Raw genomic sequence first — 13,604 nt, 5'->3', positions numbered from 1 at the left:
GTATTTGTGCCTGGGATTGCCTCGACCCAGATGCAGGACCCTGCACTTGCTCTTATTGAACTTCATGAGGTTGGCCTGTGCCCACCTCTCCAGCCTGTCAAGGTCCCTCTGGATGGCCTCCCTTCCCTCCAGCGTGTCTGCTGCACCACACAGCTTGGTGTCATCAGCAAACTTGCTGAGGGTGCACTCAATGCCACTGTCCATGTCCCCCACAAAGATGTTGAATAAAATAGGTCCCAGGACTGATCCCTGAGGGACTCCACTTGTCACTGGCCTCCACTGGGACATGGAGCCATTGACAGCCACTCTTTGGGTGCGGCCATCAAGCCAGTTCCTTATCCATCTAGTGGTCCACCAATCAAACCCATGTGTCACCAGTTTGGAGACCAGGATGTGGTGCGGGACAGTGTCGAAGGCTTTGCTCAGGTCCAGGTAAACGACATCAGTTGCTCGCCCCTCAGCTATTAATTTTGTCACCTGCTCATAGAAGGCCACCAGGTTGGTCAGGCAGGATTTGCCCTTGGCAAAGCCATGCTGACTGTTCCCAATCACCTCTTCACTATTCTTTTGAGCGAGTAGTGACTCCAGGAGGATCTGTTCCATGATCTTTCCAGGCACAGAGGTGAGACTGACTGGCCTGTAGTTCCCTGGTTCCTCCTTCTTGCCCTTTTTGAAGATGGGGGCAATGTTTCCCCTTTTCCAGTCTGTGGGGACTTCACCAGACTGCCAGGACTTTTGAAATATAATAGAGAGGGGTTTAGCAACCTCATCTGCCAGTTCTCTCAGTACCCGTGGGTGTAACCCGTCGGGTCCCATGGACTTGAACACTTTCAGGTTCTTCAGATGATCACGAACCTGATCTGCACTTACAATGGGCAGTTCTTCCTCCCTGTCCCTGGCTTTGACTTCCATAACATCAGGAGCGTGGCTAGAGGCCCTTGCAGTGAATAATATCTGCATGATCTAACAGTGAATTGCACATTAAAATTACAGGAGATCTTGCCTTGCCAAAGTGTTTTCTTAACACTGTTAAAACTTTGCAATTGAAAAATGAAAGACAGTTTCATATGAAATATAGATATAGATATGTATTTCCCATTTGTGGGTGCAGACTGTGAAGAAAACACAAACTGCTTTCTATTTTGTAAGAAAAGATGCAGAAGTGTAAATGGCACATGAAATCTGAAGACAAAAGAATCCTAATGAGGTTGTACAGGTACTTGCAAAGAATCTTTGTTCTAAAGGGGAAGTCCTACATGAGAAATGCAATGGACTGCTACATGGAATGATACTTAGATGAAAAATGATGTAAGGTAGTGGAATATTACAGCAAAGAGGTTAGAAATAGAAAAGTAAAGAAAAAAAAGAAGTAGTAATTTAACCTTGCTGTTCACAAAAATAATTTTTCCTTGGAAAACAAATGATTAAATAAATTAAAACAAACAAACAAAACCAATAGCAAAACCCCCAAACAAACAACAACAGTAACAATAACAACTACACAAAAAAACAAACCCCCCAAACCCAAAACCCCCCTAACACAATAAAGTCAGCAGAACAACTGACCACAAGCTGAGCATTTAAAGGGAGGAAGCAAAGGAAAGTGAGATATAAATGAATGTGGTGACTTAACCACAGTTAGATGTCTGAGTCTTAAATTAAGGAAATAGAATTATGCATTGCCCTTGGCATATTAGCAAAATGATGTCATAATAATTCTGCTGGATACTTGAAAGAAAGTATTTGTCACACAAATGAATGACCCAAGAGAAATACCTGATATGATTAAAAACCTCTTCTGCTAGCAAAAATGCGTTCTGTACTAGGCACAATACAACTGACTTTCAGAGAGATGCCTGTGAAACAGAAGAAGAGCAAAGACAAGTGATATGGGTTGTGGAGGAAAGAATTTTGTCTTCCTCAAAGAACATAGCAAACATTTCTCAGATAATAGATTGGTATCTTTGCTTCCAACTGCCTTTCTGTAAGAAGTTGCACATGTTGTTGCAGGACTTCTAAACACAATAGCATTAGTATACAGTCTTAAAACTGGCGAGGGAAAGAGCTAAAAGAATACTACTAAAAGAAAACTTGAAAGCCATGTCTAATGCACAGTGTAAATGATAATGAAGAGAGTTGGGTAAACAAGCATAGGCTTTATAGATGGAAGCCACTGAAGTAGTTGTAGGTAAAAGCAAAAATAAAGAATACTAAATGTGATATTAAATAATATTATTTATTAATAATGTTAAATAATATCATATTCCCCAAAATGTTGGAAAAATAATCATACTTCAGTAACTAAGTGTCTGTACGTGGATTTTTGTGTGTGTGTGATAGCAAAATCCATGTGGAAAGCAGAAATTTAAGCAGAAAGACCTGAGGCCTCAGATTGCTTTTCTGTTTTCCTGTGAAAGCACAATCTGAGTTGCTGAACTGTAAATAATATTTTTTCTCTCCTTTGTCTGCATTATGCAAGACGTCTTTGGTACCTTTGGCAAAGTAAGAGTAACATGAGAAGCAATGTGTGTTCTCATTACAGCCAAAGAAACATGGCCTAATAAAAAGCATACAAGAAGACTTCAAAGAGATTTACCAATTAGACTGGAATAAAATTGATATCTCAGGTTTGTATTCGCAGTTATGACCTTTGATTTCAAGCTAGGTTTATTACAGAGCTTGCTTTTTTACTTCAAAGATATGATAAAAGATGGCTTATCAGGGAGCTGGGGACAATGGTGGTTAGTGCAGTCACATATGGGACTGGCTCTATCATCATTTCAATTAACTTTTTGTTTTGGTTTGGTTTTAAATATATATCCAAACATAACAAGAAAGGAACAGAAAAATGCCTTATCTTGGGCATCCTAGTGACTCTCATTCTCTGGGAAGACAGCAGACAGTTTCAGACCACTGCTACAGAGCAGGTCAATATAAAAGATTTGAAGTGGCTTCATCACTCCTCTAAGTAGTGAGCAATAGAACAGCTTTCTTTTTTGGACTAGAGATAGGTAGCCATGCATCTGGGGGTCATACAGGCAAGAGAGTTGAAGATTGCATTTGATTTCAGAGCTTAAATCCTGTTATTATCTGATCCTCTCTTCACATGTATTTTCCTCTGTTTCTCATCTTCTCTGTACCTAACTTTCAGCTGATGAGGGACAGACAGCTCCTTCTAGTATTCATTGGTAAATACTTAGCTAGACTGAGCCATATGCCTTCTGATGAACTAAAGCAGCACTCCAGAGGATAGGTTTCACCTAGTTTTTTTATCCTTTCCAGTTTGTGATCTGCTAAGTCAGAGTCAGCTTTCCCCGTGGACTTTATGATCCTGGTTACCAATATAGGTGAATGAACACCCAATATTACAGTTCTCCAATGAACCTTAACAGAAGCTGACATCCTTCTTTAAAATTAGCCAAATGTCCTGCAGAACATTAGTTGTAAAATATCATGAGAAAGCAGGAAGATTGTGTATGACTGTCAAGGTCCGGAGACATTAGATGTCTCGGTCCGGAGACACAGTTCTTTTAAATATTCCCGTGTTGTGAAATTAAAGGCACAAACGAGGCCAAAGTATCAACAGCTAGACTATTTATTAGATAAAGTGGACATAAGAAGGGAGAGGGAGAAAATGGAGAGAGAGAGAGGGAGAGAGAGAGGGAGAAGAGGGAAGGAATTAGAAGGAGAAAGTCAGAAAGAGATTATATTACCAACGGTCAGGGGTGGTGAGAGTCCAAGATGCGTTGCGTTGCCCCGTGATGTTATGGTGCCGTCTTCTCTCTTCTTCCTTGACAGTGTCACTCAGGTCTTTTATACAGTTTTTTTAGTCCTCAGGCAGGTGTTGGAATGTCAGGTATTCCAGAGGCAAGGAAATAATCCAGGTATCTGTTCCCCCGGAAATCTTTCTGTGTATCGCTGTGTATGTGGGCAAGATTTTTGGATGGAGGCGAGGGGGGCCTCCGTCCCCCCCCCTCCATTCAGACAAGTCTTCCCACATTCCTTTACACAGGTGGTGGAAACCATCGTATCACCCTGCCCAAGGTACTTGATGGGCGGGAACCGCCCTGTCCAAAAAGCGTGATGGCTGGGTCGTTAGGTCCATTGTTGTCACCCTGCCCAAGGTACTTGATGGGCGGGAACCACCCTGTCCAAAAAGCGTGATGGCTGGGTCGTTAGGTCCATTGTTGTAGTCCGACGTTATCATGATGCAATCACAAGCTGATTTGCATCCAGGATTGGTCTTTCCAGTGGCTCTGCTATCAGTTTATCTTTGTTGATTTACATTAAGAGAGACAAACTTCTCGTCTTCCACACCACCCCGTCAATCAAAGATAAAAGTGAGAAAGTGGACATAGAGAAAGAAAAGAAAGGAAAGGAAAGGATTTTTAAACAATTTTTACAATACATTTTGATCGCCTAATGGCACGAATCTGTTTTACATCGTCATTAGTTACAAATTGCATATTAGATACTACATGTTGAATCAAATGTATAAAACAGGGAATAATACAGGGTAAAAGGAGTAACAAGGCCAAAACACATAACAAATAATACAACAATTGTTTCATCCACGGTCCTCCTGGGAGCCAGGAGAGCCAGCTCATATCCCATCCCTCCCAAGTTTGGACAGGGACATGTGTTAGCTTCCTCAGTCCAGATGATATTTTCTTTACTACTTTTCCATTGTCATCAATTTGTAGACAGCAGTTAGAATCATTTAATTTCCCACAGACCCCTCCTTCTTCTGCTAACAAATAATCGAGAACCATCCTATGTTGTAGAATGGCTGTTCGCATCTGTGTAGCTTGATCTGCTAATAAATCTAGGGCATGAGCTGTCTCATTGCTGATTACTTCAAGAGGGCTTGCAGCCTTATGATACGGTTTAAGTTATAGATTGGTTCTCGAGCACCACTAATCCTTTCATAGGGGTTCCAGGTGGCAGGACCATAATATTCAATAATCCTTTGGGGGGTCCATTCACCCTTTCCCCATTGTTGACCACTACCCCTGGTCAAGTGAGTGGAGATGGACCTCTTCCTTTTTCCCAGGTTATCATATACTTTGATCCCCAGGGCATTTCCTTCTCCACCTGGGAGTAAGAAAAACAATGGGTGGATTAGTCCAACATAGCATATCCCGGTCCAATTCCGTGGTAATTTTTTATAGGCCCGGTGCCCGCATATCCAATAATGGCCTTTCAGTGCAGTAGTTCCATTTTCAAACAGGCCTGTGGGGGTTGTAGGCATCTGGAAATATGTAGAATTTGTCATGCCCAATGGATTAGGGAAAAGGACATGGTTCCATCTCCCCTCAGGGTGGGCATGACCCACCATTGTACAATACCAAGCACCCGAATCATTTTTCCACTCACACGATTGGTAGAGGAGTGGACCAAATCTTTCTCTGAAATCATATATACGAGACACATTTTCTCTTGACCAAAACCCCTCAAAGTCCTTAACTCCCCCAGTTTTATTAACCCACATCCACCCAGATGTGTGCCTAAAACTGGGTCTTTTCTTTTGGTTTTGTAATCTCAGATTACGATATGTAAATGTCTATTGACATGTACTTCTACCTACAAAAACACCACCAGGTTGTGTGCGGTTTAGACAATAGATTCCTTGGCCTGGATACTGGACTGGCCATGGGGCTGTATCTTCTTCAGTCCAAAAGGTGTTTTTGTCCACTTCACTAAGGGAGCTTACAAGCCATTTGGGAGCTACTGGAGTCGAAACCCAAGGCCATGCTTCGAATCCCTGCGGCCCACCACACACCCAACAGTTCGTAAGGTTGTACACAGAGGACACTTCTTCTGCCAGCTGCATGAATAGATTGGTTACAAGAAACCCCTCATTAGGGTCTGAGGGGGCAGATGCAGAAATATCAAGGGTTAATGCTCCAAGGGTACACCAAAATAGAAAGACAAACATCTTGTTCATATCATAGGGAATATCACATGGATAAAGCAGTTTCCCAGAAGGTCATGCAGATGATCAACAGCTCCACAGGTTCTCTAAGGCAGACCTCGGGTCTTTCACCTAGAAGAAAAAAAAAGAAAACGGACTCGGTCCATTTTAGGGAACCGGTAGATAGTTATTATTAGAAAGATGGAATAATCCACCTTGTATTAATCTTGAATTCTTTTCCATGAGCATCTTTTGCCCTCCAGGTATATTTATTAATTGGAGTTTCGAGTACCAGGGGTATTGTTCCCACAGTGGGGAGTTCAACCAAAACTGGTTGGCCTGGAGAGTATGAGGGAGATTTGGAATGCTCAAGTATGCTTGGTATGATTTCTGGGGCTTTGGGGCAAAAGGCTGTAATTTTTGGGCATCCGTTTACCCCCCAACGGCAATTAACACTGGTCAATGCTTCCCTTAGCCGCTCAGCCCATCCTGGCATATGAGGTTTAAGAAAGCGTTTTAACAGACCGTTGGTTCGTTCCACGATTCCATTTGCTTGTGGGTAATAGGGGGTATGATATACCCAAGTAATTCCTTCCTGGGTTGCCCACTCTTGAACTGTTTTGGCAGTGAAGTGGGAACCATTGTCTGATTGGATGGACTGTGGTTTAGGGAATGTACCAAACCACCCCTTCAGTGCCTTTACTGTGTTTTCCCCAGTTGCTCTGGCAAATGCCTCAGCCGAGACCAATCCTGACACTATTTCTACCCCGACCAACACATATTGCTTCCCTTCTGATTTTCGGAAAGGGCCAATATAGTCCACTTGCCAAGCTTCCCACAGCCCTTTCCCCTCTCTTAGGTGCAGGGGGTCATTTTCCAGAGGGTGTCTTTCCAAACGGGTGCGGCATTGGTCACAAGCAGAGACACAAGTCTTGCACTCTTCTCTGCTAACTGGCCAACCCCTTGCTTGGGCCTCACAATACAGATCTTTTATTCCAGAGTGTTTTCTTTTCACATGCAGCCATTCTAGCAACCGTTCCCAATTTTCTGTTATTTGGGTGTTTTGCAGGGGAGCCAATCTGGCTAGTTCATCTGCTCTGCCATTCCATTGGCTAGCAGAGGAACCATCCTCTTGGTGGGAGGCCACCCATCCCACTGCGAATTTTCCCTTTTTAGCAATGGCCAGAATATCTTGCCATTTCTCCTTCTGCCATACAGGTATTCTATTAACTTCCCAGTCATTCTCCTCCCAGAAGAGTATCCATTCAGTACAGCCCTTAAATACAGCATAGGAGTCAGTATAGATGTGGACAGGAGAAGTAGATTCAGCCTCATGCTGAAAAACACTCCAGACTGCAATCAACTCCCCCACTTGAGCACTACCTTCCCCTTCAGTAATTATCTGTTCATTGGTATCCACACTGAGTGCCACAGATCTGTACTTCCAGGTCTTCCCTTCCCGCTTAGAGGAGGCATCTGTGAACCATGCATTCAGTATCTGTCCAGAGAATGTAGGTGCTATTTGTATTACGGAGGACGGTTTGTTAGCCTCCCAGTCTGGACCCATTTCCTCCTGGAAGGTCAACATTTTGGTGGTTCCCTCAGATACTGAAAAGATGTCACAGTAGTGCTCTATCTGGGCATACCATTTCCTCACAGAGGCTCTTTGGGCCACCCCTTCAGGTGGTGGTGTTCCTGCCAGAATTGTCTTAATTACTTTGAATGGGCCTCTAAGTACTATTTGTTGCTGTTTAATGGTCTTCTCAGCTTCCCGCAGGGCTAAACTAACCACAAACAAACCCTTTTCCCACACCGTGTATCTTTTTTCTGCATCCTTAAAACTACGACTGTAAAATGAAATTGGTCTGACAGGGGCTTCTGGACCCTTTTGCCATAAGTGTACTGATAAGCCAGACTTAGCAAATCCCCATTCAATGTGCACAGGGTCAGTAGGGTGAATAGGACCAAGAGCTTGGTGGGCAGTGGCTTCAAATATTAGCAGCTGTAATGCTTCTTCGTGGGGCTCTTCCCACTGCCACTGAACGCCTTTGCGTAACAAATCATATAGGGGTCTTGCAATAATTGAAAAATCAGGAATATGTTTCCTCCAAAACACAAGTAATCCTAGTGCATGTTGCAAATCCTTTTTGGATTCTGGCATTTTGATCTGGTCCAGGGAGGAAAGGGTGTCTGGTGGAATACAGGTCATTCCCCCCTTCCACCAGATTCCCAAAAACTTCACTTCACTTGAGGGCGTCTGTACTTTCTCAGGTGGTATTCTCAGCCCCAAATTTTCTAGATGTGAAATTATATTATCCTGGGTTACTCGTACCCCTTCAATATCTTCTCCTGCTACCAGAATGTCATCAATATATTGGTAAACACTGACCCCTGGCTCTAGTTGGACCTTTTCCAGTTCTTGTGCCAGCGCATGGTGGGCAAAAGTGGGTGAGTGCTTAAATCCCTGTGGGAGGCGTGTGAATGTGAATTGTTGACCACCCCATGTAAAAGCAAAGCGGTCTTGGTCCTCAGGTTGCAGCGGGACCATAAAAAACATATCTTTCACATCCACTGTACCCATAATCGAGTGTGCTTTCTCCTGTATTGTAGCTATGAGTTCAGCAATATTTGGCACTGCAGCTGTTAGTGGTTCAGTATTGGCATTAAGCCTGCGGTAATCAATGGTCAGCCTCCATGTCCCATTAGGCTTTCGTACAGGCCAAACTGGGGAATTGAAAGCAGAGTGGGTGGGAACTACAATGCCCTGTTTTTTTAAGTCCTCCAGTACAGGCACTATTCCTTCTTTAGCTCCCAGAGGTATAGGATAAGGTTTAACATTTGTCAGCTTTGAGTGAGGTAGGAGAGGTACGGCTTTCAGCAGCCGAATGCTCATTATGGGAGACCCAAAAGACCATTTTCGCCCTTTGTTGTCTGACCAGGTTTTCCCTTTTAAAACGTCAAGCCCTAGGAGGTTAGTTGGAAACTCCCCTACGACCATTGACACCTTAGTGTCCTTATCTTCCCCCGGCAAGCGTAACCGGATGGTTGCTAATGCCTGTGCATGGGTTTGACCCAGGGCGTCTGCTACCAGCAATTTTTGTTTGGAGGGCACCACTCCACAATCAGTAGCATCCTTCGTTTTAATAGCTGAGATCTGAGCCCCGGTGTCTACTAAAAATGTAATAGGAATTTGTTTTGGTCCTACAATGCCAGTGATTAGTAAATCGCCCTGGCCATTTTCGGTGAGCTGACGAATATACATCCACCCTTCACCCCTCCGCCCACCATTGGGGGGTGAAGACTTCAGTTTCCCTGAGGCTGAAAAGAAGGCATGCCTTTATTCTCCTCAGACAGGTCTATTAAGGGGGGTGCAGTGGGCTCAATTTTCTGATTGGGCTCAGGCCAGTTCTTCACAATCACTTCTAATTGTTTTGTGTTTAGCCCATCTATCACTTCTTTGGGGATATTTTTCTTTAGACCTAAGTTCCACCAATATTGCCGGGTATTTGTGTGTTCCCTGCCCCCTGTTCCAAGCCGGCTGGGGGCACGGTTAAACCCCTGGGGACTTGAGGGCAAGTGGTTCAGTTTTACATGCCTCAAGCCCCTAGGGTCAGTTTTTTTAATTTCTTCAGGGATACTATATTGCCTGGCATAGTCTAATAACTCCCTTCCGACCTCCTCCCACGTCCATGGTTTCAAGTCAGGCTGGCTGCCTCCGTGTGCTAAATTATGTCTTAGAGCAGCCTGCATCCTGGAGGAAATTGGGGTATCAGCTATTTCTTTTTGGAGCTGGATGCCTCTTATTTTAAGCGAGTCAGGGAGGCCCCTAACCAGGGCAGTCATTCTGTTTGCGTCTACCAGGAGAGAAAGAGGGGATTCAAAATGATGTTTTAGTTCCCTTTCATATATCATCTGCAGGCATGCAGCCTTTTGCACATTCTCCATTATCTGATTCATCCCTCCCCGCAGAATTAGGGGTTCACCCCTCTCTTTTGGATCAAACCCCCCTGCCCAATAGGCAGCTCTTTGCGTAAGACTCCAGGGTCCACTTCTGTTTTTTGTAGTTAGAAAAACATTATCACCCCAATAGCCCATGGCTTCAGCTTCTGTTAACAGAATCTGATCACCTCCAGTTTTTGAAACTCGCCAGACATATTCCACCTCAGATTCCCCAGCAGAGCGTGCAAATTCTTTACGAATTTTGGCCAATTCAGTTGAGGAGAAAGGTGTTTCTTTGGTTGTGATAGTGGGGGTAACCTCCCCATCCTCATATAAAACTTCAGTTTTAATGAGAGGTCTGATATGCGCAGCAGCTTCCTTAGCCGCTGTCAATTCTGCCCGAGGATATATGGGGGCAGGATCCGGGTAATCCCCCTCCTGTTTTGCTTCCAATTGAAGTTTAAGATCTGCTACTACATTTTTTAAAGTAGCCACATGGCTTTGTAGTGCGTCTACTAAGCCCTGCAAAGAGGAAATAGTCTTATTTTCTTTCTCATACCACTCCTCTTTCTCTCTCACTGCAGCTGCTAAACAGGCGCCTAACACTGCACAAATAAAAGCTTTCCCTTTTCCGGTTTTTGCCTTGGCTTCCTTTTGCAGAGCCAAAATACGATCAGCCACACTCTGGAAATTATTCCAGTTTTCATAAGCCCAATCAAGACCTTGTATAGATGGGCGGGCCCCGTGAATTTCTAAAAGGTTAAAAAGCCTCTCACACCGGGCCATCTCTTTTGTTTCACAAAGCATTTCTTAATGGGGCACTAAGTTTCACAGCGGATTCAGATAAAAACACTGTTTGTACCAGCAAAATCTTCTCCAGGAAAAAATGCACAATAGATTTCCCAGGAGAGGTCACACACAAGAAAAAACAACAACAACTTGGGCTTCTCAAGGAAGTCACACTATTTCCCTGAGTGAACCCACACTTGCAAAAGCTTCTTAGCTTTTGTACCTCAATTTTTTTTGTTACACTAGGATAACAACCTTGTGATTCTTAGGGAAGAGTTACTCTGTTTCCCTGAGCGAACACACACCGGCAGAAGTTTCTCAACTTTTGCTGCAATACTGGGCTTCTCGGGAAAGCCACACTTTACAAATATCACCAACACTGGGTTTCCTAAAAGAGGGTACTGAGAATTCTCGGGGAGGTCACACTATAAAGTCAACAGTTGTACCCCAGATAATCTTCCCCGGGAATGCACACACAAATTTAAAGCAGGGTACAGAGGATTCTCGAGGAGGTCACACTATAAAACCAACAGTTGTACCCCGGATAATCTTCCCCGAGAAAGCACACACATTTAAAGCTTTTGAGAACTCCCACACAGTCTCTCTGAAAATTTCGCTTCGTCCTTCTCCGGCCACTTCCCTCGCGGGCGAGTGGAAACGCGAATCTGGACTCCACTCTCGCTTCGTACTAAAAGTACGTCTCAGGCACACACACACATTTCGGGGTTCTCAGAAATGCAATAATTTTGCTGTGATACTTTTCACTGCACGGGAATCCTGCCGACTACGCCAATTAAATGTCAAGGTCCGGAGACATTAGATGTCTCGGTCCGGAGACACAGTTCTTTTAAATATTCCCGTGTTGTGAAATTAAAGGCACAAACGAGGCCAAAGTATCAACAGCTAGACTATTTATTAGATAAAGTGGACATAAGAAGGGAGAGGGAGAAAATGGAGAGAGAGAGAGGGAGAGAGAGAGGGAGAAGAGGGAAGGAATTAGAAGGAGAAAGTCAGAAAGAGATTATATTACCAACGGTCAGGGGTGGTGAGAGTCCAAGATGCGTTGCGTTGCCCCGTGATGTTATGGTGCCGTCTTCTCTCTTCTTCCTTGACAGTGTCACTCAGGTCTTTTATACAGTTTTTTTAGTCCTCAGGCAGGTGTTGGAATGTCAGGTATTCCAGAGGCAAGGAAATAATCCAGGTATCTGTTCCCCCGGAAATCTTTCTGTGTATCGCTGTGTATGTGGGCAAGATTTTTGGATGGAGGCGAGGGGGGCCTCCGTCCCCCCCCCTCCATTCAGACAAGTCTTCCCACATTCCTTTACACAGGTGGTGGAAACCATCGTATCACCCTGCCCAAGGTACTTGATGGGCGGGAACCGCCCTGTCCAAAAAGCGTGATGGCTGGGTCGTTAGGTCCATTGTTGTCACCCTGCCCAAGGTACTTGATGGGCGGGAACCACCCTGTCCAAAAAGCGTGATGGCTGGGTCGTTAGGTCCATTGTTGTAGTCCGACGTTATCATGATGCAATCACAAGCTGATTTGCATCCAGGATTGGTCTTTCCAGTGGCTCTGCTATCAGTTTATCTTTGTTGATTTACATTAAGAGAGACAAACTTCTCGTCTTCCACAATGACTGAGTGCTTGTGATGCAGAAGCCTTAACAACAGTATCTCTGTCTTCCCAATTCCTGTGTATGCTGTCTAGTGCAAAATAAATTATTCCTGCAATGGGAACTTTAACTGTCCCTTCGGAAGAATATCCTTAGTTTAATAGTCTGAACATTTAGTCTATCTTTTAATGATATTTAACCCACATTTTCTGCATTGTTTCTTTTTGACGTCAAAGATATCCCAACGGCACCAACTTCTGCACCAGTCTTGGAAATCCAACAGCCTTAGAAATCCCCCAAAGTATGATTCAACAAAGGCAGAAGAGGAGAAAGGCAAATATTCTTTATTATTATCTGTTATCTACAGTCTCAGAAAACTAATGATGACAGATTCCTCTGAAACACTGCTGAGTAGAAACGGTAGCTTGTTTTGCTATATTTTTGTTGCAGCCCTCTGGATCAGGAAATACCATCTTAGGCTGCAAGTTCTGCTTTATGCCTTTACAGAAAAGCACGTGGCATAAGCCAGGAAATAAAATTTAATACTGTAGGGAGTATAAATAAGATCTAAGGATGCAAATGCATGTACTTCCACAAGAGTATTAATATTCTGGAATACAGTGAGAGGTCTATGTGCTTAGAATAAAATCTTGATCTCAAGAAAAGCAATAGCATAAATGTAGGTTAATAAAGCCTCTTCCCCTCCCCCCCCCCCCCCCCCCTTCCTAGAATCACAGAATCAGTCAGGATTGGAAGGATTATCTGGAGGTGTTTAAGACCAGTCTGGATGAGGCTCTGGCTAGCCTGATCTAGTGTGAGGTGTTGGAACTAGAGGGGTTGGAACTAGATGATCTTTGTGGTCCCTTCCAACCCTGATTGATACTATGATACTATGATATTATGATACTATCTAGCTCCAACCCCTCTTGGGGACGCCCCACACTGGATCAGGCTGGTCAGAGCCAGATAGCACTTTTTATCTGTTTTCATTTTGTTCAAAAGTGTTAGGGTTTTCAACTATGAAGTCAAGAGTTAGCGTCTGTCACACTGTCAGGTCTCAACAAAGAAGTGTCAAAATAGGAGTGTAACTTTTATTGAAAATGATGGCAATTTTTTTCAAAGTACTTGAACATTTTAAATATAAATATTTTTTTCCCAGTTGTCTTGGTGATGGAAACACAGTGTGAACATTATTTTAGATAAGAAGATTATATATAGTATGCATTTTAAAATTTAGATCTCCATAGGGTGACCCGTCTGGTGGATGTGGGGAGGTCTGTGGATGTGGGGAGGTCTGTGGATGTGGTCTACCAGGACCTCAGCAAGGCCTTTGACACCGTCCCCCACAG

At 43.8% G+C, this 13,604-nt stretch overlaps 1 protein-coding gene across 1 annotated transcript; it reads right to left on the bottom strand.

Annotated features, from left to right (window-relative positions):
• Positions 1-9,205: 9,205 nt before the first annotated feature.
• On the bottom strand, positions 9,206-12,268 carry LOC137459496 (uncharacterized). Its single transcript, XM_068170389.1, has one exon. It carries the CDS (start codon positions 10,658-10,660, stop codon positions 9,218-9,220), a length of 1,443 nt encoding a protein of 480 aa, XP_068026490.1. The 5' UTR covers positions 10,661-12,268; the 3' UTR covers positions 9,206-9,217.
• Positions 12,269-13,604: the final 1,336 nt, after the last annotated feature.

This window comes from Melanerpes formicivorus, unplaced genomic scaffold (genome assembly GCF_026170545.1).
Source record: "Melanerpes formicivorus ecotype bairdi unplaced genomic scaffold, bMelFor1.0.p_v2 SCAF_3, whole genome shotgun sequence".
In the NCBI taxonomy this organism is placed as follows: domain Eukaryota; kingdom Metazoa; phylum Chordata; class Aves; order Piciformes; family Picidae; genus Melanerpes; species Melanerpes formicivorus.
Note: the sequence above shows the minus strand (reverse complement) of the source record. Positions and strands in the feature narration are given on the sequence as shown.